Source organism: Tamandua tetradactyla, chromosome 26, assembly GCF_023851605.1.
Source record: "Tamandua tetradactyla isolate mTamTet1 chromosome 26, mTamTet1.pri, whole genome shotgun sequence".
In the NCBI taxonomy this organism is placed as follows: Eukaryota; Metazoa; Chordata; class Mammalia; order Pilosa; family Myrmecophagidae; genus Tamandua; species Tamandua tetradactyla.
Genome location: NC_135352.1, coordinates 43,950,874 through 43,977,820, shown reverse-complemented (window position 1 = coordinate 43,977,820; position 26,947 = coordinate 43,950,874). Strand labels below are relative to the sequence as shown.

Below are 26,947 nucleotides of genomic sequence, written 5' to 3'. Positions count from 1 at the left end.
AATAAAACCTGTGATATGAAGGGGAACAGGTGAAAAAACTTCAAGGGTACAGTCATAAAGACAGTGGGGGACCACTCTGCAAATACTCCAAGAAGTACCACAGAGGATGGACATTTTCTAGGTAGTCCCCCAAATAAGGAAGGGTTGGGAAGTAGAGAGAGACAGATATTGCTCAATGAACTAAGGAGTTGCGAGTTGTCCGAAGACGATATGGGGTCCTCAGAAGGGATGGCACCTGGAGGCCCAAGCAGAGGCCAGTGGCTGGCGAGTGTACGCGGGATGGACCTGAAGTCCTGGGTCCATCTCCTGTTTACAGCCATAACAAATCGCCACAAACAGCAAGCCCTACAATCAAGGAGTCGGCAGGGCTGCAGCCCTTCGCAGGCAGATACCAGAGGCTGCCCACGTTCCCTCCGCCACGGCCCCTTCCTCGCAGCACTCCAACCCCTTCTGCCGACATCGCGTCACCTTCTCTGATGCTTACCCTCCTGCCTTCCTCTATCAGGCCCCTGTGATTAGACTGGGCCCACCTACCTAATCCCCCAAATCTCCACATCTCCAAACCCTTAACATAATCCCTCTGCACAGCTGCTTCTGCCATGGAAGGGAGCGATTCACAGGTCCCGGGACTGGACATGCTGGAGGGAAGGAGGATGGCACGACTTGGTCCAGAACAGAGCGCCAAAGAATCCTGCCCGGGGAGGGCCAGGGTTGAAGAGCTGTGACCCATCAGCAGCAAGGTTCCCGGGATACACTGACCCCAAGCTTAAACTCTAAACTATGAAAATAATTCTTTCAAAAATATTAACAAAGTTGAAAGTGTCAGCTTGGTTACAAGCTTAATATAGTTAATTATAAACACTGAACAGATACCAATCTTTTACAAAAACTCTCATGCAGTCCCAGCAATTAAAGATTAACTTTTTACTAGGCCGTAAAGTTTATTTCCTCATACAACTCCTGTGGAGAAGCTTACCTAACCATTTAAATCGAGCAGGTATATTACCCCTGACCCAGGGGGGCAAGGGTTTCCAGTCCCTGTGGCACGTCCAGAACTGGGCTATAGCTTTCAGGGAAATGCATGAAATACTGAGGAAAAAGTCATGATCGTAACACAGGTATCCACCTCTTGTTATCCTCACTTCCCTTTCTGTTCACGATAAATTACTACCAATTTCCTTTGCTACCTACCTACCCCCCAAAAGTAACCACAGGCTAGTCTTTCCAACCTCACTTTCCAGTTATGTTTTCTTAGAAACTCAACCCCAAATTTTAGAGATTAAAAATATAGATATATCTGGTAATCTCTTGACTTGTAATATAGGAAATCTCTCAAGAATCCATGCTGATTATGGTCAGATATACTGAAGCAAAAAATAAATCCACAAATACATTTTTGTTCAACCTCCTCATATATTAGTTCTTTTCTTTTTCCATGGTTAATTGGCTTATTTATTTTATTATTTTTTTAATTCAGTTTTATTGAGATACACTCACACACCATACCAACCATCTGAAGTACACAATCACTGGCTCAGAGAATCATCATATAGTTGTGCATACAACTTTGGGACAATTTTGGAACATTTTCATTACTCCAGAAAGGAAATAAAAATAAAAAAACTAAAACCCAAATTCTCCCATTATTAATTCTTTTTAATGCAACTGCTAACAAAGGACCCAAACTAACTGAACACAAAGTATTAAAGACAACATAATGTGGAACGAATACGTAACTGAAGGGGAGAGGAAATTCCCCCAGATGTTAAGCTGCACCAGGGCAGGTGACGATTTCCCAAAGGCCCAGCCCCAGGCCAGGTCACACAGTGGCAACCGCTCCCCACCCTGCTGCCACACCTGTGCAGACTCACCCAGGTGCTGGCCGGTGCGTCACTGATTCACTACAACTGCAAAACGTGCACAGGCAGAGAAACAGGAAGTTGTCTTACCTTACCATCCTTATCCGGCTTGGTTGCTGAACTATTCCCACAAGCCAAGGAAGCACTGTCAGGAGAGGTGGCCAGTGCAGGGAGAATGGTCACTGAGCGGCCAGTGGGCTCGGCGTCCAGAGGGGCAGTGGTGGTGCTTGGGGAGGCGAGTGTGGCCACGGGAGCGCAGGCCAGGGGAGCGCTGGCTCGGCTGACCCCGACAGCAGCAGCGTGGACGGCCGAGCCTGGCCCGGGAGGCTGAGTGGGCTGGGAGGTCCCGGAGAGCTGGGCCGGGCCCACGGACACGGGGCCGAGGCAGGGGGCACTCTGCACCTGGATGGGCACCACTGCGGCTGTGGGGCGCTCCTGGCTGTGCACTGCGACCAGCAGAGGCGGGAGGGAGAAAAGCAGACGCTCATTTTCTAATAAGCACCACTCATCCCAACATGAGTCATTTCACTGCACAGGACCGTAAGAAAAGGTTGCTACTGCACTTATTACAATAAAGAACAGATGTAAGGTATTTTAGGACACCTAATCTCAGCTTTCACTTCAGCTGATAGCTGAACTTTCCAGGCACACAACAGACTCAAGTCTGATGTGAAATGGAAGTGAGCTTAAGTAGCAAGCTGAATTCAGTAACTGTGTTCAGTAACCTAAGCCCACTTTCATGTCAGCTCTGCCTCTGGTTGTGCTGAGTGCTGAGTGCCTGAAGAGCTCAGCTATAAGCCAAGCCCTGTCAGAGGCAAGGAGAAAGCCTTCCCGTGGCGTTAGAGACACAGGGCCAGTTTCTGTTGGGGCCCTGCAGCATCTCCAAACCAGATGGACCTCCAGCCCATTTTAAAAATTATACTCCCTTTTCTTATTTACCATTTTCCTTCTTTTTCTTTCCCTGCTAAAACTCCTAAACCTTTACTTTACCTCACCTTGGTAGGTTTTACATGCTGCAGAAACAAGAAAGCTATTTAAGATCCCATTGGGTCTAAAATAGCCTTGTGACTTAAGCACATCAAAAATAATTGGAACAAGGTTATTACAGTGTCACACAGTGGCCGTGCAGCTAGGAGCGGAGAGAGTTGAGAGCATGTGCTCCTGACCCCAGAGGTCCCATCTCCCGGTACTACTGACATTCTCAGGACTGGCCTCGTCTGTCAGGCCTCGATCTGCAGCAGGGCAGGCTCAGCACAGGTGAGTAGGTACAAAGTGCCAACCACCCAGCTGTCTGCTCCACGTCTGTCATGCAGGCTCTGACATCCGGCAGGCGAGACTGTCCAGACACGCCCAGCCTCCTCACCTGTCCTCGCAGCACTGCGGGCCTGGCTGACGGTCATCTGCCCGGTCACGTGCAGGAGGACCTTGGCCTGGGGACTGGTCTGAATGTGAGCTGCTGACACCACGGCTGTGGGGATGAGGCCAGGACTTGTGGCCACGCCATTTCCCTGGGGCTTCTGGGCAGTGCCCGCCGCAGCAGAAGGACTGACCATCGTCACCCCCCGGTTTGCCTGACCAGCTGTAGATGCAGGGACTTTAGCTTGGGAAGGATTCGTCACCGCCCTGCCAAGGCAGAAATACAGAAGAGCCCGTCCATCAGCAAAACGGGAGACACAACGAGATGCAAAAATGACTCAGCGTTCTAAAGAGGGAACATTTAAAAAATGAATGGAATCATTTGTGCTAGCTTTAAGAACAGCTAATACAAGGTAGCGACACCCCTGAGGCACAGAAAGGTCTTGAAATGCATTCTGAGTCACCAAAACGCACGTCATCCTAGAAGCACCTGCGCCCTGCTGCGTCAGCTGCCAGGGCAGCCAGGCCTGCCACCTGACATGCCACACCCCTGCACTTCGTCAAGGATCCTGCCCTCCTCCAAGAGTCCCCAGAGCCCATCACGTGAGCGCCCTGTGCACACATACACGTACTCACACTCACATAACCCATTCTCTCTCTCTCAGAGCCCATCACATGAGCGCCCTGTGCACACATACATGTACTCACACTCACATAACCCATTCTCTCTCTCAGAGCCCATCACGTGGGCGCCCTGTGCACACATACATGTACTCACACTCACATAACCCATTCTCTCTCTCAGAGCCCATCACGTGAGCGCTCTGTGCACACATACATGTACTCACACTCACATAACCCATTCTCTCTCTCTCAGAGCCCATCACGTGGGCGCCCTGTGCACACATACACGTACTCACACTCACATAACCCATTCTCTCTCTCTCAGAGCCCATCACGTGGGCGCCCTGTGCACACATACATGTACTCACACTCACATAACCCATTCTCTCTCAGAGCCCATCACGTGAGCGCCCTGTGCACACATACACGTACTCACACTCACATAACCCATTCTCTCTCTCTCAGAGCCCATCACGTGGGCGCCCTGTGCACACATACACGTACTCACACTCACATAACCCATTCTCTCTCTCTCTCAGAGCCCATCACGTGAGCGCTCTGTGCACACATACATGTACTCACACTCACATAACCCATTCTCTCTCTCTCAGAGCCCATCACATGAGCACCCTGTGCACACATACATGTACTCACACTCACATAACCCATTCTCTCTCAGAGCCCATCACGTGAGCGCCCTGTGCACACATACACGTACTCACACTCACATAACCCATTCTCTCTCTCTCAGAGCCCATCACGTGAGCGTCCTGTGCACACATACATGTACTCACACTCACATAACCCATTCTCTCTCAGAGCCCATCACGTCAGTGCCCTGTGCACACATACACGTACTCACACTCACATAACCCATTCTCTCTCAGAGCCCATCACGTGAGCGCCCTGTGCACACATACATGTACTCACACTCACATAACCCATTCTCTCTCTCTCTCAGAGCCCATCAAGTGAGCGTCCTGTGCACACATACACGTACTCACACTCACATAACCCATTCTCTCTCTCTCAGAGCCCATCACATGAGCACCCTGTGCACACATACATGTACTCACACTCACATAACCCATTCTCTCTCTCAGAGCCCATCACGTGAGCGCTCTGTGCACACATACATGTACTCACACTCACATAACCCATTCTCTCTCTCAGAGCCCATCACGTGAGCGCCCTGTGCACACATACATGTACTCACACTCACATAACCCATTCTCTCTCAGAGCCCATCACGTGAGCGCCCTGTGCACACATACATGTACTCACACTCACATAACCCATTCTCTCTCTCTCAGAGCCCATCACATGAGCGCCCTGTGCACACATACATGTACTCACACTCACATAACCCATTCTCTCTCTCAGAGCCCATCACGTGAGCGCCCTGTGCACACATACATGTACTCACACTCACATAACCCATTCTCTCTCTCAGAGCCCATCACGTGAGCGCCCTGTGCACACATACATGTACTCACACTCACATAACCCATTCTCTCTCTCTCAGAGCCCATCACGTGAGCGCTCTGTGCACACATACATGTACTCACACTCACATAACCCATTCTCTCTCTCTCTCAGAGCCCATCACGTGAGCGCCCTGTGCACACATACATGTACTCACACTCACATAACCCATTCTCTCTCAGAGCCCATCACGTGAGCGCCCTGCGCACACATACACGTACTCACACTCACATAACCCATTCTCTCTCTCAGAGCCCATCACGTGAGCGCCCTGTGCACACATACATGTACTCACACTCACATAACCCATTCTCTCTCTCTCTCTTGGAATGCCCTTTCCAGGTTCTCTTGACCTATCTTAACCTCATTTATGTTTTAAGACTGAGCCCAAAACCCACTATTTCAAGAAGCCTCGTCTCAGGCTCAATCTTTAGACCTTAGGATTCTACTGTTTCATGTTGACGCCTGTCTTCCTTCTATACTCCAAATACTGCTTATGCTTTGGCCCTGAATCACAAAGTGTGATGTATTGTTTTTTTTTGATGTATTATTTTAAAATAAATTCCTACTGAAATACTGCTGACTCCAAAAATGCCTAACTTCCCTGAAGGCCTGGCCAGTGTAAAAATGCTCTTTTCTACTCCTCTACTACTTGTAGTTACAGCGTGTGGGCAGTGCCAAGCAAATATTATGGCTGAATTTAATTAAATCAGGTTTAGTGTATTTCTGGGTAATATATTTGTTACTATAGTTCAAACATCCTTATTCTTTACCATGTAAATGAATAGAGAATTTATGCTAAATAAGCATATCTCCAGAGATAAACAAGCAGCGAGGCTTTTAATCATTTGTTTTTGAATCTCATGAAAATATTTTCCTTCATCATCTTCATTTTTTTGATATTTGGTCTGTTTTATTTCTCCTGATTCCTCATCCCCACCTCTCAGCAAGGACGATCCGTCTGGTTTTGGACAGGCTGGCTCCTCAACACAGATCGCGGTACATACAGAAAAGTGGTTTATACGGAGTAAAAAGCCGCAACTCAAATTACAGCCAACATTTTGTCACCGTCTGCAACAACAGTGATTTTAATTTGATTAGGCCGCTGGCCAGCTATTAAATCAAGGCCAGTGGCTGAAAACATGCCCATTCATTAAGTCATTTCTTTAAAATCAAGGGGTCTGAGGGGTGAGTAAACAAAATTAACCCTGAATCATTTATTGAGAGCCCAGTGGTCAAAAACTGGGGCTTCCTCAAAACTGATGCTGTTATAGTTATTTCATTCTATTTCCTAGGCTACTTCCTTAGCCACCAGAAGACGAGGAGGCTCTGTACTATAGACCACGAACTCCGACCATATTAATCAATTAACTGCCAAAATTCAGAGGTAATCGCCAACTCATATGGAATAAATAAAACAGAGAGCCAGGCCACCTGAGTTTGAACACTTCTGCACTGTGTGATATCAGGCAAGTTATTTAATTTCCCTGCACCTTAATTTCCTCACCTATCAGAGGGATAATCATGGCACCTACATCAGTGAGTTGTCTGAGGACCAGCAGTTAATATGTGCAATTTATTTAGAAACTGGCCCGCCTGACAGATAGTAAGCATTACATAAACAGAATCTTTATGACACAACTTTCATTTATTTTAAAAACTGTGCTCGGGTGCACAGGTGGTCCAGTGGTAGAATGCTCACCTTCCATGCGGGAGACCCGGGTTCGATTCCCGGACCATGCACCCCCCCCCCGCCCCCCCAAAAAAATTAAATTAAAAAAAAAAACCTGCTATTTATTTTCTGTAAAAAATGTTGTAGTTGAGTCTTCTCACATAAACTAAAGCAAGTAGCTTATAACCTGGTACATTTATTGGCAAAACGCAAGAAGGTCACAAATATCTATGTTGAAAAGTAAGCTAAGAACTTTGAGTTCAAAGTTCAGCAGAAAGAGACATGGATTTAAAAACCCAAGACGTGTAACAAAGGCAATCACAGTGTGAGAAGGACTCTGACTAGGCTGAAAACATGGAAAAGAACAAAGCTTCTCTGTTTAGGACTTAGTCAACCGTTTACGGAAAACCGCACCTGGTGACTGGTGCCACGTAATTGCCAGGGAAAACCCCAATCTTGCTGGTGTGCATCGAGGTCCCTTTGAACCAGCCATCCTGGCAACGCTCAAACACCAAAAACATCTCCCCCTTTCTTAGCTCCAGTTCATCCTCTTTCCGGGGGGTATAAGGATATATGGCAACATACCTAGAAGAGAAAAGAATTTTTAATTTTAGGTTGAATAACAGACAAACCCCCAAATGCTCACAATCGTTCCATGGCACAAGGTCTTTAATATTTTACGTACAAAGGTAAACGCCAGTAATTGCACTGACTAGCACCATAATTCTCCCCTGGAAGAGGCTGTCTGCATCTGGGCGGGATGCCTTCCTGCTGAAGGAATGGAGACCTCTCCTCCCAGGGGACAGTGATTGTCCTCCCTCCTGGCATCTGAGCGGGGGCCTTCCTGCTGAAGGAGTGGAGACCTCTCCTCCCAGGGGACAGTGATTGTCCTCCCTCCTGGCATCTGAGCAGGATGCCTTCCTGCTGAAGGAATGGAGACCTCTCCTCCCGGGGGACAGTCACTGTCCCCCCTCCTGGCATCTGGGCGGGGGCCTTCCTGCTGAAGGAGTGGAGACCTCTCCTCCCAGGGGACAGTGATTGTCCTCCCTCCTGGCATCTGAGCAGGATGCCCTCCTGCTGAAGGAATGGAGACCTCTCCTCCCAGGGGACAGTGATTGTCCTCCCTCCTGGCATCTGAGCAGGATGCCTTCCTGCTGAAGGAATGGAGACCTCTCCTCCCGGGGGACAGTCACTGTCCCCCCTCCTGGCATCTGGGCGGGGGCCTTCCTGCTGAAGGAGTGGAGACCTCTCCTCCCAGGGGACAGTGATTGTCCTCCCTCCTGGCATCTGAGCGGGATGCCTTCCTGCTGAAGGAATGGAGACCTCTCCTCCCGGGGGACAGTCACTGTCCCCCCTCCTGGCATCTGGGCGGGGGTCTTCCTGCTGAAGGAGTGGAGACCTCTCCTCCCAGGGGACAGTGATTGTCCTCCCTCCTGGCATCTGTCTGGTGCAGCCCCCCAGGGGGCCTCACTTGCTGCTGGGGATTCGAGCTCTTCCAACAGCCCTTGTGAGGTTGGGCAGTGGCCCCTGAGGATACAGGTATGAGACCCCCTGGGAAGCGCGACATGCTGCGTCCACACACAAGACAAAGTCAGAGGCTGGGACCGCACCTGCTGTGTGTGTGCTCGGCCAGGAAGGACACGGAGCTGGAAAAAGTCAAAGGAAAGGTGGTCCAGATGAAGGAGAGGGAAAAACGACCCCACAGTACACAGCCACATGGGAGCAGGCAGACAACACTAGGCTGCAGCTTTTACCAGGGCTGGACAGTGTTAGGGGCATACATTCCCACAGCACAGAAGCCACAGAAATCGAGCTATATCCTGCCATTTGTGAAGTCTGGGCAAGATAAATGGACTTTTCTGGCTACTTTTTGCTGAGGACTTGACAGCTCGCACATGCATATCGCACCTACAAGTTGATCTGTGCGGGAGACCTTCCTGCTTCTTAGTATCCTAACATAAGGAACGAAAATGAAGACAAAAAGCTCAAACAGGAGTCATACAGAGAGGCAGGCTGCACACCCGTCCCATGAGGAGGACGCGAGCAGCTGCGTTTCCTGCAGCTATGGGGGGGTCCTCTCAGCTCCTGGCCAGCTGTGCAGAGCCCACTGGGTGCTGGCCGTTCCCTAAGCACAGTCTCGGCCAGGTGCAGGTGTACAGAACACAGGCCACTGGAGAGCCAGGGGCCGGCACCAGCCTCAGGCAGAGGCGTGTCCACACCGGGAGAGGGACGCTGGGCAGCGGTGACAGGTCACGTACACTCCGGGGCGCGCCTGAGGCCGGGGATGCGTGGGGTGCTCCGTGGGTCCGGCTGCTGGCCTCGGTCCCGGTCCAGAAGCAGTGGCTCCGGGGGGCGTGCACGCGACAACTGCTAGCAGCGGCGGGGGTGGGACGGGAGGGTGCAGTGCCTGGTGGGGGAGGGGACAGAGGGGAGAAAAGAGAAGAGTCTTTATTTACAACGTCCATGGGAGGTAGGGGGGAAAGGGGCCAGAAATCCACGGAGAAACGCTTAACAGTTCCGCAGAGCTGAACCAGCAGGCTACGTCACATGGAAAAAAGTCTCCTTTTTAAAGTCATCTCTTGTTCTTCTTTTAAGATCTTAAAGTCATAGCCACCTTTTCAGCAGGAGAGGGAAAAAATGAAACGACCGCATGAATTTTAAGATTAATAATACTTTTAAACTATCGACTTGGACGAAAACCCAAACGCCTTTCAAAGGGGTGACAATGCTTGCCAGGCATTCATGAGGGCCTGCTCTGTAACCCCCAAACTCAAACACGACACCCAATAACTGAGCTGCGCCACACTGCAAACCATTCTCCAGAAGGAAATTCCTTTGATGCCGGGTCTCTGAAAAGCCCAGAGGATAGGACGCCACAGTCACAGGGCTATTGTGGCTCCTCCTGGTATTCTCTCCTTACCTCTGCAGCTTCTGAAATTGAGTCTTATCGAGATGGTCATCTCCAGCAGGCACAGCAGTAGAAAGCTGCTGGGCTCTGCCTCCTGCCTACGGAATTCCACGCCTTTTGAAACTCAAGGGAGTAATTGTTACCCTCTCAGTTGTATGCCCCAGATACTTCTTAGGGTCTGTACACTGAAACTCCTGGGAAAACAGGCGCACAACCCCCAAACCCTGGAACCACTGCATGTAAAAACCAAGTCAAAGGAGAAACAAGGAGAATAAAGAATATACCTAGGAAAGTATTAGCGACTTCTATACACTTATCAACATATTGATAAAAATAACTTGATGATTTCTAAACATACTTCCTAACAGTCTTTTATCTCTATTTTTTAGAATAAAAATTTGAGTTTTATCAATATTTACTTCAACTTTCTGTGAACATAGCTCCAAAAACATAATAAATGGAATGGAAAAAAATAAAATCTCTAGACATACACTGCAATCATTTCACACATTATATTTAATTTCTTACTAAAGTGACTTTCAATAAGCACTTTGCCCACACGGCAGCCGCAGCTGTTGTGGAGCATTTAATGCAGAAGTCAGCCAGGCGCTGGGCTCCTCACCAGGTGCTATGTGCAGGGCGGAGGTAGAGCACAGAGCCCGAGCCCGCGGGAAAAGGCGCACACGCTCCACGCACGGGGCGAAGGTCAGAGCACAGAGCCCGAGCCCGCGGGAAAAGGCGCACACGCTCCACGCGCGGGGCGAGGTCAGTGCACAGAACCCGAGCCCGCGGGAAAAGGCGCACACGCTCCACGCGCGGGGCGGAGGTCGTGCACAGAGCCCGAGCCCGCGGGAAAAGGCGCACACGCTCCACGCGCGGGGCGGAGGTCAGAGCACAGAGCCCGAGCCCGCGGGAAAAGGCGCACACGCTCCACGAGCGGGGCGGAGGTCAGAGCACAGAGCCCGAGCCCGCGAGAAAAGGCGCACACGCTCCACGCGCGGGGCGGAGGTCGTGCACAGAGCCCGAGCCCGCGGGAAAAGGCGCACACGCTCCACGCGCGGGCCGGAGGTCAGAGCACAGAGCCCGAGCCCGCGAGAAAAGGCGCACACGCTCCACGCGCGGGGCGGAGGTCGTGCACAGAGCCCGAGCCCGCGGGAAAAGGCGCACACGCTCCACGCGCGGGGCGAGGTCAGTGCACAGAGCCCGAGCCCGCTGGAAAAGGCGCACACGCTCCACGCACGGCCCGGCAGCGTGAAGGTTTGCTACAGCTCTGGACTTTGCATGCAGTGGGGGGCCCAGTCCTTCCAAAACCTTTAACCAGGAGAAGGTCAAGCCTTCGTGGCATTTGTCTCCTCCCAGGGACAAAGCAGAAAGAAATAAAGAAAACCCAGGTAAGGACTCGGCCAGCGGCTGTGCCCGGTGCTGACTCCGCGGCTGGGTGGGTGAGGGACGGGTCTCGAAGGTACAAAGTAACATACGAGAAACAGCAAAACGACCACCTCACGGACCTGCATTTAAATCTCCTGCAAAGCCCAGATCTCTCCACAGCACGACTGGGGGAAGGCAGAGCCAACGGCTCATGCTCAAAAAGGAGCCCATAATCACTCCTAGAAATTATTAAAATAGGATTTAATGCACGGAATCAAAAAGCCCCATTTCACACTCAAAGGAAAACTCTATTTTCAAGAGGAAAGGAAATTAAACTTGTCTGTTATATCTCAACTTTATTAAAACAGAGGCTGTTCTAAATTACCTCTGAGCAGAAAAAGGGAATGTCCTTTCCGCATGTAAAGAAAGGCCACTTCTTCGTTTATGCAGTAAACAATTGCTTTTTGTTCATCACTTCTGCAGACGGTAAATTAGTGGACATTTGAGATGTGGCATAAAGAGGATAATCTCAAAGATCCCAAAGGTTGTGCCTGAGAGAGAACAGTCATAGTTTTCTGTTTTGAGTTGAAACATGGATCAACTTAATAAAACTGGACAGATTGTTTCCAAATGCCGGGTTAAGGATCTTTTGGGACACGTGCCTACACGCATGCGTGTGTGCACAGGAGCTCGAGTATCGATAAGCACACAGATGGAGACCATGAAAGAAAGGCGGATTAAAGTCAGGTTTCTAAATGCTGCTTGGCCTTGTGGGGCTAGTAAAACGACAGGGCTCTGGTGAGTCCAGAGCTGTCACAGACTAGGAAGTACTGTGGGTTGTTTTATAAACAATCTAAGTTTAAATAATCTAGCAATGGGAAAGTTCAAAAGGCAATCCACCGCGTGTTGTGTTCTGGGCAACTTGCATCCTGTATGACCTGAAATGTCTACAGAGCAAACCACAGCCTTTCCTCATTCTCCCCAAGCCAACCTGGAGACCTGCCTGTTATTCCACAGCCTGGGCAAGCTCAGGCACTAGGGACCACGGTGCCCACTCCACCGGCCACAGAGAACATCTACGGATAGGACAGAATCACTCATCACATTCTGTTAATGATATTTCATTAACTTAATATTGTTTAGAACTGCCCCACCTGGGGAATTCCTAATATTCTCACAAGCATTGGAGACTACCAATACAATAGGCTGAGCCCTCAACCTTGGGGTTTGCCCATATAAAAATTATTCCTGCAAAGGAGAGGCTAAGCCTACTCATAATTAGGTCTAAGAGTCACCCCCCAGAGAACCTCTTTTGTGGCTCAGATGTGGCCTCTCTCTCTAAACCAACTCAGCAAGTGAACTCATGCCCTCCCTCGCTACATGGAACATGACTCCCAGGGGGGTAAACCTCCCTGGCAATGTAGGATTGGGAAAGCCTTGACCAAACGGGGAAGAGAGTAATGAGACAAAACAAGGTTCCAGCAGCTGAGAGATTTCAAACAGAGTCGAGAGGTTATCCTGGAGGCTATTCTTATGCATTATATAGATGCCCCTCTTTAGTTTTAGTATATTAGAATAGCTCAAAGCAAGTACCTGAAACTGCAGAACTGTAATCCAACAGCCTTGATTCTTGAAGATGACTGTGTAACTACAGAGCTTTTACAGTGTGACTGTGTGACTGTGAGAACTTTATGGCTGGCACTCCCTTTATCCAGGGTATGGACAGATGAGTGAAAAAATAAGGTCAATGCAAATGTTCTAAAAATGATCATGACGAAGACTACACAAATATGTGATGATATAGTGAGGCACTGATAGTACAACATGTATGGACTGCATGTATGTAAAGATCTGTCAATAAAAATATTAAAAAAAAAAGAGACCCCACACATGAAAAAAGAATAGACATATTTCCCATACCTGGAAGTATTTCAGGATCAGTTCTAGATGGCCTCAATAAAGTGAATATCTCAAAAAGGCATTGAGCCATATCCTTATAGTTTGTGTACTTTTCTGTATGCACACTCTACCAATAAAAATGAAAAAAAAATTAAATTAAATTAAAAAATAATAGCAGGGGATAAGGGGTATGGGATATTTTGGGTGTATGGGTATTTTGGGTGTTCTTAAATTTTTTCTTTTATTTTTGGAGTAATGAAAATATTCAAAAATTGACTGTGGTGATGAATGCACAACTATATGATGACACTGTGAACCACTGACTGCACACTTCAGATGATTATATGGTATGTGAGTAAATCTCAATAAAATTGCATTTAAAAAAATAAAAATATGGCTTAGAGCTAAGCTAAATGCCATTTTCACTAGAAATTGCATGCTAAATTAACAGGGGCCTGAAAAGAATTTATCACTTATAGTTTTAGCTTTTGGGAAATGCAGCAAGACTGCATTATATCCAAGTCTAATGGCTTTGTCTTTAGCTCAGACCAGGACACAGAAATACTGATGTAGCAAAGTGGATGCTATTCTGATATCCATTAAAACTGTTCTTCCTACTTGTGTGTCCCAAGATCCAGACCAGTGTGAGGTAATTGTCTGAGACAGGAATGGCTATGTGTAAATAATACCTGGCTTAAAGACAGGACTTAGGAATGGCCTGCTCAGGGAAATGATGCTATTTTGCCATGTCCAGGTTTTCTTATCTTGAAATAAGAGGCAACTTTGCATTGGAGAAGAAGCACGGACTAGGGTTAGAAAAACATGGATTCCAGTCCTGGCTCAGTCCTCAACTTTGCGTGGACATCTGGTGACCGCCCAAGGAGGAAGTGTCTTCTCAGTGGACTGGACGCAACAATAGCTGGTGGGCGCTGTGAGTGAGAAGGCTGCGTACCTGGGTGTGAAACCTCCTCTCTGCCTTACTGTCTTGGCCTCTTCCCTATCAGGCAAGCTGCCTAGACCGCGGTTACGCCTGGATTTGGCTAAGGATCGGGAAAAAGACCCTCTAGGCCTCAAGTCTGGGATAACGCTGTAGGCTAGATCACCAAAGTGCTTGGCTCTGGAGTTCTGGGCACAAGTCAACTCACAATAAAGGATACCTGTCCTCTCCAACTGTCCCTTGTGTGTGTGTCTCCCTCACAAATCCCATGGGGAAGAAAAGTGACCGGTGGGGTTGGCATTGGGCCTTTCTGGGTTGTTAGGGCAAATATCATTTAATATCCCCCAATCCTATCACTGTTTCTTTGTAAGCATCTAATTTTCATCCCCATCAAACTATTAACACTACACATCAGTATCTCTAAATAGTCCTTTTATTTACAAGCACACCTCACTTTATTGTACTTCAGTTTATTACACCTCATAGACACTGTGTTTTTTTTTTTTTACAGATTGAACATCTGTGACAACCCTGTGTCGACCAAGTCTATGGACACCATTTTTCCAACTGTATGCACTCGCTTTGTGTGTCCGTGTCACATTTTGGTAATTCTCACAATATTTCAAACTTTTTCATTATTGTTATATGGTTATGGTGATCTGTGAGCAGTGATCTCTGATGTTCTATCATAATTGTTTGGGGCACTTCAGGCCACACCCATATGAGACGTGAGCTTAATAAATGTGTGTGCTTCAATGCTCCACCGATCGTCACTCCCATCCCCTCCCTCTCTCCCAGCCTCCCCATTTGCTGAGACACAACAAAACGATCAACCGACCTTACAGTGGTCTCTAGGTGTTTCATATGAAAGGAGAGTCACATGTCTCTCGCTTTACATCATTAAGTGATTAAGCTATTGAAGAAGGCTCATCAAAAGCCAAGATGGGTCGAAATCAAGGCCTCTTGTGCCAAACAGCTAAGCTGTGAATGCAAAGGAAAAACTCTTGAAAGAGGTTCAAAGCGCTGCTCTAGTGAATCCATGCACAACAGGAAAGTAAGACAGCCTTACTGCTGACATGGAGAGTTTCAGTGGTCTGGATAGAAGATCAAACCAGCCACAACACTCTCTTATGTCAAAGCCTAGTCCAGACAAGGCCCTGACTCTCCTCAGCTCTGGGAAGGCTGAGGGAGGTGAGGAAGGTGCAGAAGAAATGCTTGAAGCTAGCAGAGGCTGGTTTGTGGAGTTTAAGGAAAGAAGCTGTCTTCATAACATTAAAGTGCAAGGCGAGCAGCACTTGACCTCGCAGAAGCTGCAGCAAGTTTTCCAGATCTAGCTAACAGAACAATAAAGGTGGCAGCACTAAACAGATTTTCAATGAGACAAAACAGCCCTCTATTGGAAAAAGATGCATCTAGGACTCTCACAGCTAGAGAGAAGTCAATGCCTGGCTTCAAAACTTTAGAGACAGGCTGATGCTCTTTAGCGGCTAATGTAGCTGGCAACTTTAAGTTGAAGCCAGTGCTTACTGACCATCCTGAAAATTCTAGGGTCCTTAAGAATTATGCTAAATCTACTCTTCCTGTACTCTATAATGGAACTACAAAGCCTGGATGGGATGGCAGCACATCAGTTTACAAGATGGTTTACTGAATATTTTAAGTCCACTGTCAAGACTTATTGCTCAGAAAAAGAGATTTCTTTCAAAAGATTACTGCTCACTGACAATGCACCTGGGCACTCCAGCTCAGCTGGAGATAAATTCCACTTTTGAAAGAGATTCTTCTGTGGGTCAAATGCTGTCAAACAGCATCGCACAATACAGAGAACTCTTTTGTGAAAGGAAGAGTCAATCCACGCAGCCCTTTATAGCTGCCTCATTTTAAAAAACGGCCACCCCAGCCTTCAGCACCCACCACCTGGATTAGTCAACAGCCATCAACATTGAGGCAGGATCCTCCACCAGCAAAAAAGACTGCAACTCACTGCAAGTTCAGAAGATGGGGCATTTTTAAGCAATAAAGTACTTTAAATTAAGATACGTACATTTTTTTTTTTAAGACAATGCTACCTGACACTTCACAGACTACAGTGTAGTGTAAACATAACTTTTATACACCCTGGGAAACCAAAACATTTACATGACCTGCTTTATTGTGATATCCGCTATCTGTGGCTGTCTGGAACTAAACCCACACTTTCTGAGGTGTGCTTGTGCTGAACTCAGATACAGGTGCAGTGGTGGGGGAGGGACAGCTCACGCTGCTGCATCGTGACATCCCCTGGAGGCAATGGCATTACCAGTTTCACAGCATTACCATCTGGGTATAGCAGTGTTTATGCATTTATTTGAGTATTTTGCTCTTTTGCCTTATTTTTTATAACAATGAGTGGGAGGTAAAAAATAGAAGTGTTGATACTGGTGCAAAAAAATTATAAAACTTGGGCATCACTACAATAAAATTATGCTTATTGGAATTAAACCAGTCAATTATGGATACAGCTGTGAAGAGAAATTGAAAAAATAATATATATATAAAATGCTAGAAATAGATGTTCAGAAGATTATGTCTAAAGGGTAGATGTAACTAAGGATTTGGTAATTTAAAAAACTTCTCTCGGAATGAATCTTCACTTATAAATGGTAGATTTATTGTTCTATATTTGGTCTGTAAGGGAAGCAGAGAGATACCTATACTACTTAATTAAACCTGTGCAAATTACATAAAATCTTCATGCCTCACTATACAAACCTGTACAATGGGGTTTATATTTAGAAATAATCCATGTAAGCTGCCTTTCCCAGTGTCCCAGAGCCTGGCAGAAGCTCAGCAAGTGGGAGCAACTGTTGTTATTTATGGGTTCGTGAAGTCAGAGACTACCTTCACTCATCTCGGTGCTGCTGGCACCTAGCTTTGCAGCCCAAAGGAAACAGGTCCTCAGTAGATGTTGTTTTAATCAAATGAATAAGCAAACATTCTGTACTTTTCCACCTCCCTCTAAGAACAGGGTATGGGTCCAGAGGTCCCATTCCAGGGATGCTCGAGTCTTTCTCTGTCTCTGCCCTAGTTCAATCCTTACCTCGATTTTCACAATTACAGGGGCTCTATCTCTACTTTTCAGTCTCCAAGGCTGGTGGTTCATCCCCACGTCTCCAGAGCCTACACCCCGCCCCACCCACAGCAGTCAGCTCAGCTTCGCTTCCACCACAGGCTACAAGCGACTAAACCTATTGGCTATTCGGGGGAACTGACATCATTTAACTTTATTTCTTTAAACGCACACAAACTAAATGTGCACCTGTAAGTCAGTTGTCAGTTTTTTTTTCATTATTAAAAGTCCAAACAAACAGAGTTACAAGTTTTTGGAATACAACTGGTTCAAAAGTTGGCTAAGAGCTGTATTTGGCTTTCACTAACTCTGCTACTTATGACACCTTCAGCCAAACACCTCTCAGCTGCTACAGAAGGTGCAGTATTATGAAGTATCCATAAGACCTCCTGCCACCGTGCCAAACACACGCGGCTAAGATCTTCATTCTCCGCCCCATACAAAACTAGTCAAAAGAAAACATGACTATTAATAGTCGATGTTGAATTAGATAGAAATAATATCAGTGTTGTTCATCATGTTTCATATTTTAACTGATAAAACCTCAATCTGCATAAAAGATTTAGAAGTCTCAGTTCATGATAAGCGTATTAGAAATAATTTTCGTTCTCAGGTCTACTGATGGCATTTATTACCTATGAAGCCACAAGACGAAAAGCAAGGTTTCCTCCCTGCAAAGCTGCATTCTGTCGCTGTGACAATGCTCAGAGTCTTGGAAAACATTTGACATTTTAAAAAGAATACTTCCACAATTACTGTGAGATGCAGAGACACATGGCACTGAGATTTTCGCTTCTATGTCTAACATTAAACACAAAACATTCCTGCCAACCGACCACAGGCTCGGAGACAGAGACATCTCATGGGACAGCAGATGGGTCTGTTGATAAGTTTTTCATCAAATGGAACTGGCACGGAGGACGTACTGCTTAATTATAAACCTTTCTCTTGCTAAATATGCAGGCTTTCTCATATAATCCTTGGATAAAGGTTGAATGTAAATTAATTTTTGTACATTCATGCTCTCGAGGCCTGTCCCAACAGTCTGCCCTGGAGGGAGCCCACAGTTAAGTGCAAATGACCATTTACTACATCAAAAATTCTTCAGCCTGCAAGGTCTGAAACTCAGCCAGCCTAATGTCTTTTCCGTTAATTAATCTTTCTAAGATCAGGAAAGTCAGTCTTTTTTTCCCCCTAAGAAATCAAGTTAGAATTTTCTAGGCAAGGTAGTCACCTGGAAATGGGAATGCCAACTGGTGGTGTGTGGGGGGTGGGGTGGGGTGGGGTGGGGTGGGAAGGGAGGAGAGGAGAGGAGACGGCAGGATGGTTATGGAATCTGGCTCTGCTGGAAACACCCGGGGTGACCAGACACTCACAGAAAGCACATTTCAGTAAGACTTTACTGAACAGCATTTCCTCCCCAGAGGAAACAAGGCACAGCTTCTCCTCCTTCACCAAATAGCTGCCCCATGTACATACAAAAAATTTTAACCTCTAACTAGAACATTAACTTCCATTTAATACAAGAGCATATTTAATGCTATAAAAAGTAATCAAAAGTCTCACTAAGTCAAACTAGGTAATAACTGCATTTATTTATGTCCCACCTTATTTCAAACTCAGTTTTCAATTTACGAAATACATCAAGACAAAATAAATATAAAATAAGAAAATTGAAGCAAAAGGAAATAAAGATATTAAAACTAGATGGTGCCAACATTAAGTTGTGAGGTCCTTGCTGGAAGGCGCTAAAAGTTTGGGTTTAACAGTTCCAACAGAAGGAAATATAAATTTTACAACATATATAAAATCCACAACCCAAAATCAGCCCAGCTGCTCAGAAGCCCCACCACTGCTGGGACAGAGTGCCGAGAAAACCACAAGGCATTAGAATGACAGGGGTGGCACAGTCACAGGCCCCCAATGCCATGCTCCCCAGCACCCTCATTTTATGGCGGGGGGGGGGTGGGGGCGGGATCCAAGGCTTCGTGAGGCCGAGTAACTTTTTCATGGTCAGATAACCAGAAAGCGGCTGGGCTGAACTTCAAACCCAGGACGGTGTCCCCATCACTCGGCCACACTGTTTCTCTGAGGGCATCACAACCAGGTAAGACTCTGTAAAGCAGCTTACAGGGCCTGGGTGGGGTGCTGCAGTGGGGTCCAGGTACCAGGGTGTTCTGATTGAATGATCGGTTTTATCCGCATCTGACCAATGCTGGAGGACAGTTTAAGAGAGTCAGCCAAGGCACTGGCCTGGATGAGAGATGCCTCTAGTGCTGACTCCGTGGAATCGTATTGCCTACAATTCCACTGTCGGGCTATCTAAGGATGCATTCACTTATTTCTTCCCCTTTACTTTTCTATCCATAGTGGTTGTGCTGGTTTGAAAGTGTTGTGTACCCTAGAAAAGCCATGTCCTTTATTTCTGGTCAATGCTGAAGGGTGGACGTCTTTGATTAGATTGTTTCCATGGAGACTGATCTGATTAGATTACTCCATGGAGATGTGTCTCCCCCAATTGTGGGTGTGACCTTTTGATTAGATGGAGGCGTGACTCCACCCATTCCAGGTGGGGCTTGATTAGTTTACTGCAGTCCTTTAAAGGGGAGACATTTTGGGGAAAATGCCATTGCTTCAGAGCCACAGAGATGCAGAAAGAAAATTCACCCAGGGAAGCTGTTTGAAACCAGAAGCCAAAGGGCCATCAGATGCCAGCTATGTGCCATCCCACTTCAGTCTTTTTTGAGCAATGTGTTTGTTCTAGTTTGCTAGCTGCCACAATGCAATATACCAGAAATAGAATGGCTTTTTAGAAGGGGAAATTTAATCAGATGCTAGTTTACAGTTCCAAGGCTGAGAAAATCTCCCAGTTAAAACAAGTCTAAAGAAATGTCCAATCTAAGGCATCCAGGGAAAGATACCTTGGTTCAAGAAGGCCAATGAAGTTTAGGGTTTCTCTATCAAGTGAGAAGGCACATGGCGAACACAGTCAGGGTTCCTCTCTCATCTGGAAGGGCACATGGCAAACACGGCGTCATCTGCTAGCTTCTTCTCCTGGCTTCCTGTTTCATGAAGAACCCCAGAAGGCATTTTCCTTCTTCATCTCCAAAGCTTGCTGGCTGGTGGACTCTGCTTCTTGTGGCGATGTCATTCTGCTCTGCTCTCTCTGAATCTCTTTCATTCTCCAAAATCTTTCCTATTCTAAAGGACTCCAGAAACTTATCAAGACCCACCCAAATGCATGGACACATATCATCACCTAATCCAGCTTAACAACCACACTTGACTAAATCACATCTCCGGGGAGATAATCTAATTACAGGTTCAAGCACAGAGTATTGAATAGGGATTATTCTGCCTTTATGAAATGGGATTTAGATTAAAGCATGGCTTTTCTAGGGGACATACATCCTTTCAAACCAGCACATTCCACCCTTGGACCCTAAAAAACACGTTTTCCCTGTATACAAAATACATTCATTCCATAACAATATCAGAGAACTTTAAACCATTCCAGTAACATTTCAAATACAAGATTAATACATGATTAAAATCAGTACAAAGTCTCAAAGTTAGTTACAAGCACGGTCTGTCCTAAGGCAAAATTCTCCTCTGGCTTTGGACCTTTGAAAACTCATAACAAGTTATTTGCTGCCAACATACAAAGGAGGAGCAGTCGCAGGATACAAATACAAGTTTCCATAGGAAGGAAGGGTCACCGGACCCATGCAGTTTCGAAAACCTGCAGGGCAAAGTCTATTAGATTTCAAAGTCACTTATCTTCGGGGCTTTAGAAAGTGGCAGTCCCACCCTTTCCTAGGAGCCTTTAAAGAGGCCTGCCTCTCTCCGAACGCAACCTTAGGGGACATTGGGGAGACCAGTTTTTTCTCAGCTACACCCTCTCCAAGCTTCAGGGCTGCACCCGGGCTCTCTGCCATCTCTGGGGCACACGCTCAACTCCTCCATGTGGTGGCAGCCAGGCTCTCCCCAAACCCCAAGGAATGTGCTTCACTCCAAGGCCTGAGGCAGCATGACTTTTCCACCACAACAAGGTGGAAGGCCCGTCCTCTGCCTTCGGGGCAAACTCACCCTCTCCACGGGCTGCGGTGGGTCCACTCTCCTGACCCAAGGCTTCTTGACTTCAGACCTCAGCCTCCATGGTTTTGCCTCTGAAGTTATTTTTCCTCCAATGTGTCCCTTCTCTGAACCCCTCAGTCCAGCCTGGCAGCAGCTCTGTTTATACAGGTCCCACAGCACTCTCGTCGGCTTTCTATGCAGTAGCTTTGGATCATGCCCATCAGACATAAGGAGCTTCCACAAAATCCTTCCTGGATAACTCCAAGTCCAATCCTGGCTTTCTCTGAAATGGCTGACTGGTTCCACATTTGGCCAAAACCTCATGTGGGGCACTATTCTCTGGGGTCTCCCTTCCTGGAAGCCCAGAATTTTCCAGGACATCAATTTCTGGTTTCTCTGTACCCAAGAATTGGGTTCTCAGCTTCTGTCTCTCCTGTCGCATTTCACTATAAGCTGCGAGGAGAAACCAAGCTGCACTTTTGACATTTAATTTGGAGATCTCCTCTGCTAAATATCCAAGTTCATAGCTTTTACAATCTGCCTTCCAGCCAAAGCCACTAGTCAACTTTGCCAGATTATCTGCGATTTTAAAACAAGGCTCACTTTCCTTCCAGTCTGTAATAACACATGACTCATCTCTGTCTAAAGCCTGGTCAGAGGTATCTTTAGAGTCCACATTTCTACCAACAGTCTCTTCAAAGCATTTTAGGTCTCCATTGTCAAGCTTCTCACAACTCCTACAGAATCTTTCCCTTATCCATTTAAAAAGCCTTTCCAACATGTTTGGTATCTGCAAGCCGCAGCAGCCGCACCCGACTCTCAGGTACCAAAATCTGTTCTAGTTTGCTAGCTGCCAGAATGCAATATACCAGAAATAGAATGGCTTTTTAAAAAGGGGAATTTAATCAGATGCTAGTTTACAGTTCCAAGGCTGAGAAAATCTCCCAATTAAAACAAGTCTATAGAAATGTCCTATCTAAGGCATCCAGGAAAGATACCTTGGTTCACAAAGGCCGATGAAGTTCAGGGTTTCTCTCTCAAGTAAGAAGGCACGTGGCAAACACAGTCAGGGTTCCTCTCTCATCTGGAAGGGTACATGGCAAACACAGTGTCATCCGCCAGCTTCTTCTCCTGGCTTCCTGTTTCATGAAGATCCCCGGGAGGCATTTTCCTTCTTCATCTCCAAAGGTCACTGGCTGTTGGACTCTGCTTCTCATGGCTGTGTCATTCTGCTCTGCTCTCTCTGAATCTCTTTCATACTCCAAAATGTTTCCTCTTTTACAGGACTCCAGAAACTTATCAAGACCCACCCAAATGGGTGGAGACATGTCATCACCTAATCCAGCTTAACAACCACTCTTGATTAAATCACATCACCAGGGAGATGATCTGATTACAGTTTCAAACATGCAGTACTGAATAGGGATTATTCTACCTTTACGAAATGGGATTTTGAGTTAAACATGGCTTTTCTAGGGGGCATATATCCTTTCAAACCAGCACAGTGCCCTTCTCTGGATGACTTAGTTTGGACATTTTTATAGCCTTAGAACGGTAAACTTGCAACATAACGAATCCCCTTTATAAAAGCTGATCCATTTTTTTGTATATGGCATTCCAGCAGCTTTAGGAAACCAAAACAGTGATACGGTATCTATCTATTTTGACTACCCTAATTGTCCCTACTAATTTCACGTTAGGATGTTGTAAATCAATTAGAGGATGCTATGTTTTCAGAAGGACAATTATCACAACAATTTGACAGAGTCTTCCAATGGGGCAGGGATCACTGGGCAGCTGTGGGCACAGCAGTAAAAGACAAGAAAGCAAAAAGTGAATCAGCAGTGTGAAGATCTGGGGTGGTGGGTTCAATGATCTACCCTGGTTTGGGCATGTGCTTGGGTCTTGGTGTTCCCTCTGGTGTGTGTGGAACCACCGTAAATAAGATCTCTCCAAAATGTTACTATGTGGCCCAACTGGACCAAGTGGGGCTTTAATACAGGTTACTGGAGTCCTTTGTAAACAGAGTGAAAAATAAAAAAGAGAGAGGCCACAGGGAGAAGCAAGAACCGGGAAGGACCAGAACCTGGAAGAGAAAAGAGATGCCGCCATGTACACTGCATGTGATGGAAAAATCAAGGAACCCACAGACTGCTGGCCAACCAGAAGCTACTGATGACAGAGGAAGCACGTCTTCTAAACTATGAATCCATGACCAATGCATTTCTGTTGTTAATCCAATCCACTGCATGGTATTTGTTAGGGAACCAAGAAACTAAAACAGGACCCCAATTTCCCCATTATTTCTACAAATGTGTCTCTGTAAGAAATAAGAGCCTAGAAACTGAAAAGAAATAAAGGTTAAGCTTTCAGGAAATCAGGCTGAACTTAACGAAAACCCAGAGTATTTTCAGATCTCTTCTAATAATTTCAGGCCAATGAGCCTCACTATTAAAATTCTGCCTGCAGGCAAGAGGCTTTCTAATTTTTTGCAAGATTAACAGAGATTAATAGATGAAAGAAAGAGTTCCACCCCATGTAGCACGTTTCAACAATAAATACTCGAGGTGGAACAGCCAGATCCGCATGCCTGAAAGCCTAAGAGAAATGCAGACAGAAGAAAGGGTACTCACTCCAAGGGCCGTGTGGTAGGGGGCATCCGACGGGAAAATGAACGAGGGGCCAGTTGTCACCGGGCTGCTTGGGGGTGGGGTCACAATTAACCCGGTGGTACTGATGTGAACCTGCCAAGACAAAAGTTATTAGAAGGACTATAATTAATACAACAGATTATATTGGCTAAGCCTTGGGAAGGCAAGTCACAATTTTAAGTTTTTTAAAATCTGCAGCTTCTATTATGCTCTTCGTTTATTCAACCCAAACTTACTGATTATCTGATAGGTATCAGGCATTTTGCATGAGAAATATTGATAAACAGCGGTCACTACAACATTGTATATTCAGAATTTGACTGCTGTTGGCTTTTGTAATGGAGACATGGTGTCGTTTTGGAGGCTCCCATGAGCCAACGTGACCTCTCAGATGTGAGCGCAGCGTTCCACTAGCCTGCTGTTTCCCTGAAGATCCTATTACAGTGGTTTGTGGCCCAACACTCACCTACTATCAAAATGTAAAGCCTGTGCTAAATTCTTAAGGTATTTTGCTATTTTCAGGATCATTTTTCATGATTTCAGTGGGGACACACAATCAAAATGCAGCTGCCCAGATATACCTAAAACAGACAATTATTTGTGTAGCCTTGAAAGGAACAGTGTCAAGCCAGAGAAGCCATTTACAGAAGCATCTTGTTCGTGATAGGAACCAAGATTAATTCACTAGAAAGAAATCGAGTTGGTCAGTTCATCGCTTATTTTGGTATTTGATCAAGTTCCCGGGCCACATGCTGTGCCCAACTGCAGGACGCAGCTCCACGGGTCCCTGCTAAGTGCAGGATGCAGCACCAATGGGCGCTGCTCAAGATGCCGGGGTCAGTTCCTGCACAAATGCGATGGTTTTTTGCCTCAATTTTTGAAGAAATGTGGTTGGTTGGTACTTCTTCCAAAAGGAAATAATGATAAGCCAAAAATGCTGGCCTTTCTGTAAGAGAATCTTTATCTCAAATATCATTTCCTCAAATCCATAAATTAAGAAAACAAGATTATCAAGACAAAGGAAAGTGCAAAGATTAGTTTCCAGAGGGCGTGGAAGAAGCTTTGCGTTTCCCGCCGGATTAAAGCACAGCCAAGGCTGGGGATAATCAGAAGCACAGCACACAATTTCACAGACGCACCCGGTGTGATAAATGGAACACACATGCTTTCAAAATATGTCTGTCCCCGTTAGTCCATACATTGAGTGAACCTAAGTAAACCCAAAGGATGCCACTAAGAGCTTCTCACTCAACCTTCATTTTCTGTTTCTCCTGTGAACTGGGCTATTTCCGATGACAAGCACACTGGTTTCTATTCTAGGGTATAGAACAAAAGCCCTTAGCTACTGTACCCAATCGATTTATTTATGTACACAAACCCAAAGTCATCTGCAAGTTGGCACCACACAAAACACTCAGCCTTTCTCAGAAGATGTAGTAATAAGCTCACCTCAAAGGGGTTACAATTTTGAAGGAAGCTTTGAGACAGAAAAACAAACAAACAAAAAAAGCAAACAAAAAACATAGCTGTGGAGACCTAACCCCACAAATAACTGAGAAAGATCTCCTTACTAACTGATTTATCTCTGAGAAGGACACCTGGGGCACTGGAAAGGGCCCCACTGAGGACCGAGTCAGGGTAACTGACTGCCAGTGGCCCGGGGTCTTGGATAAGTCACTCCATGTCTCTGGACCCAGTGCGGAGAGGGCCCAGTGGCTCTCGAAGGGCTCTGCTGTCAGAAGCAGGCGTGAAGCACCAAGCACAGAGAATTCTACCAGACCCCAGTTCCACTGGGGCCGGCCCTGGTACTGGAGCAAAGGGGACAGAAGTCACCAAAGCAAGAGACACAGAACCAGAAGCCAACCGGCCGAGGGAAGTGATGTCCAGAGTAAATGACCTTCAAAAGGGACAATCTGAGTTCCTCCTGCGCTCACTCCTTTTCTCATGGAACTGCAAATTAGTTAGGTCTTCTCTATATGAACAGGCTTCATGGCGAGGAAGGAGCTGGGGAATGCAAACCAGAGTGGGCGAGTGGGCTGTCTCACTTCCTGAGGCCAATGGCAATACTAAAATTCCACAGAAACACTTAACATTCTTAATCATCCCTTCAACAGACAAACCCTTGGTTACCTGAACCACCGTGTGCTTTCCCAGACAACAATCATGGACATCTGCACATCTGCTCTGGTGACCCAACTAGCCAACACAGCCTATAGATAACCATCCAATGCATGCATCTGAAAGTTCCGCCATCCTCAGTAGTCACCGAATACCCTAGCAGGCAAGCCCAGAAAAATGTGCCCCTTTCTGAAATATTTAAAGTAAGTGCCAATGGGAAGTAAGAGGCACCAAAATAAAGTGGAGACTCCTCATCTGTGGGGAGTCAAGTAACAAGCATCCCATGAATTCTAGTTGAGGGCACTAACCTGGAAGGTGAATCTAAATGACAGCTTTGCTGCTCTAAGTGGGGATGTTTCAGATGCTTCCTGACCTCACTGAACACATTTACTACTTGCACCCATCTAGTATCATTATCGTGATTGCTGATATGGCAGACTTATTCCTATCACCCACTTAACCTCAGGATAGCCCGCAACTCCCCTAGGAGTGAGGTTACAGATGTAACAGCACTGCTTCTTGATAATATCTGTATATATATATTGATGCTCCATTTTGGAACAGAAAAGATCATTACTGATCAGTATCTAGTCAGGACGGCAGCCTTTGAAATCACACGAGCCCAAGGTTTGAATCACATCTTGGGTAAGTGATTCATTCTCTGAATTTCAGATGTCATTGCCTTTAAGACACGTTTAAAACTCTAACCTGGGGATAGAATTCTGACAAAGAGGAAATGAAGACTTAAGGAAAGCCTGACGTTGCCACAAACTAGGTCAACGTTGCATAGAACATGGGACGTGGGGCATTTTCAGAGGGACTTGGAGAGACCTTCTGATAACTGGTTCCAGATGGGGCTGGGGGGGCTGGGGTAAAAAACCCTC

The 26,947-nt window shown here is 46.4% G+C and overlaps 1 protein-coding gene across 1 annotated transcript in view; it reads right to left on the bottom strand.

Moving 5' to 3' along the window:
• SH3RF1 (SH3 domain containing ring finger 1) overlaps window positions 1-26,947 on the bottom strand; it is a 205,131-nt gene that overhangs the window by 32,773 nt on the left and 145,411 nt on the right. Inside the window, exons 6-10 of the mRNA XM_077144597.1 lie at window positions 23,928-24,038; window positions 9,255-9,403; window positions 7,411-7,581; window positions 3,223-3,482; window positions 1,950-2,305 (exon numbers count right to left, since the gene is read on the bottom strand). Coding sequence (XP_077000712.1) covers window positions 1,950-2,305; window positions 3,223-3,482; window positions 7,411-7,581; window positions 9,255-9,403; window positions 23,928-24,038 — 1,047 coding nt within the window. The remainder of the gene's footprint in view (window positions 1-1,949; window positions 2,306-3,222; window positions 3,483-7,410; window positions 7,582-9,254; window positions 9,404-23,927; window positions 24,039-26,947) is intronic.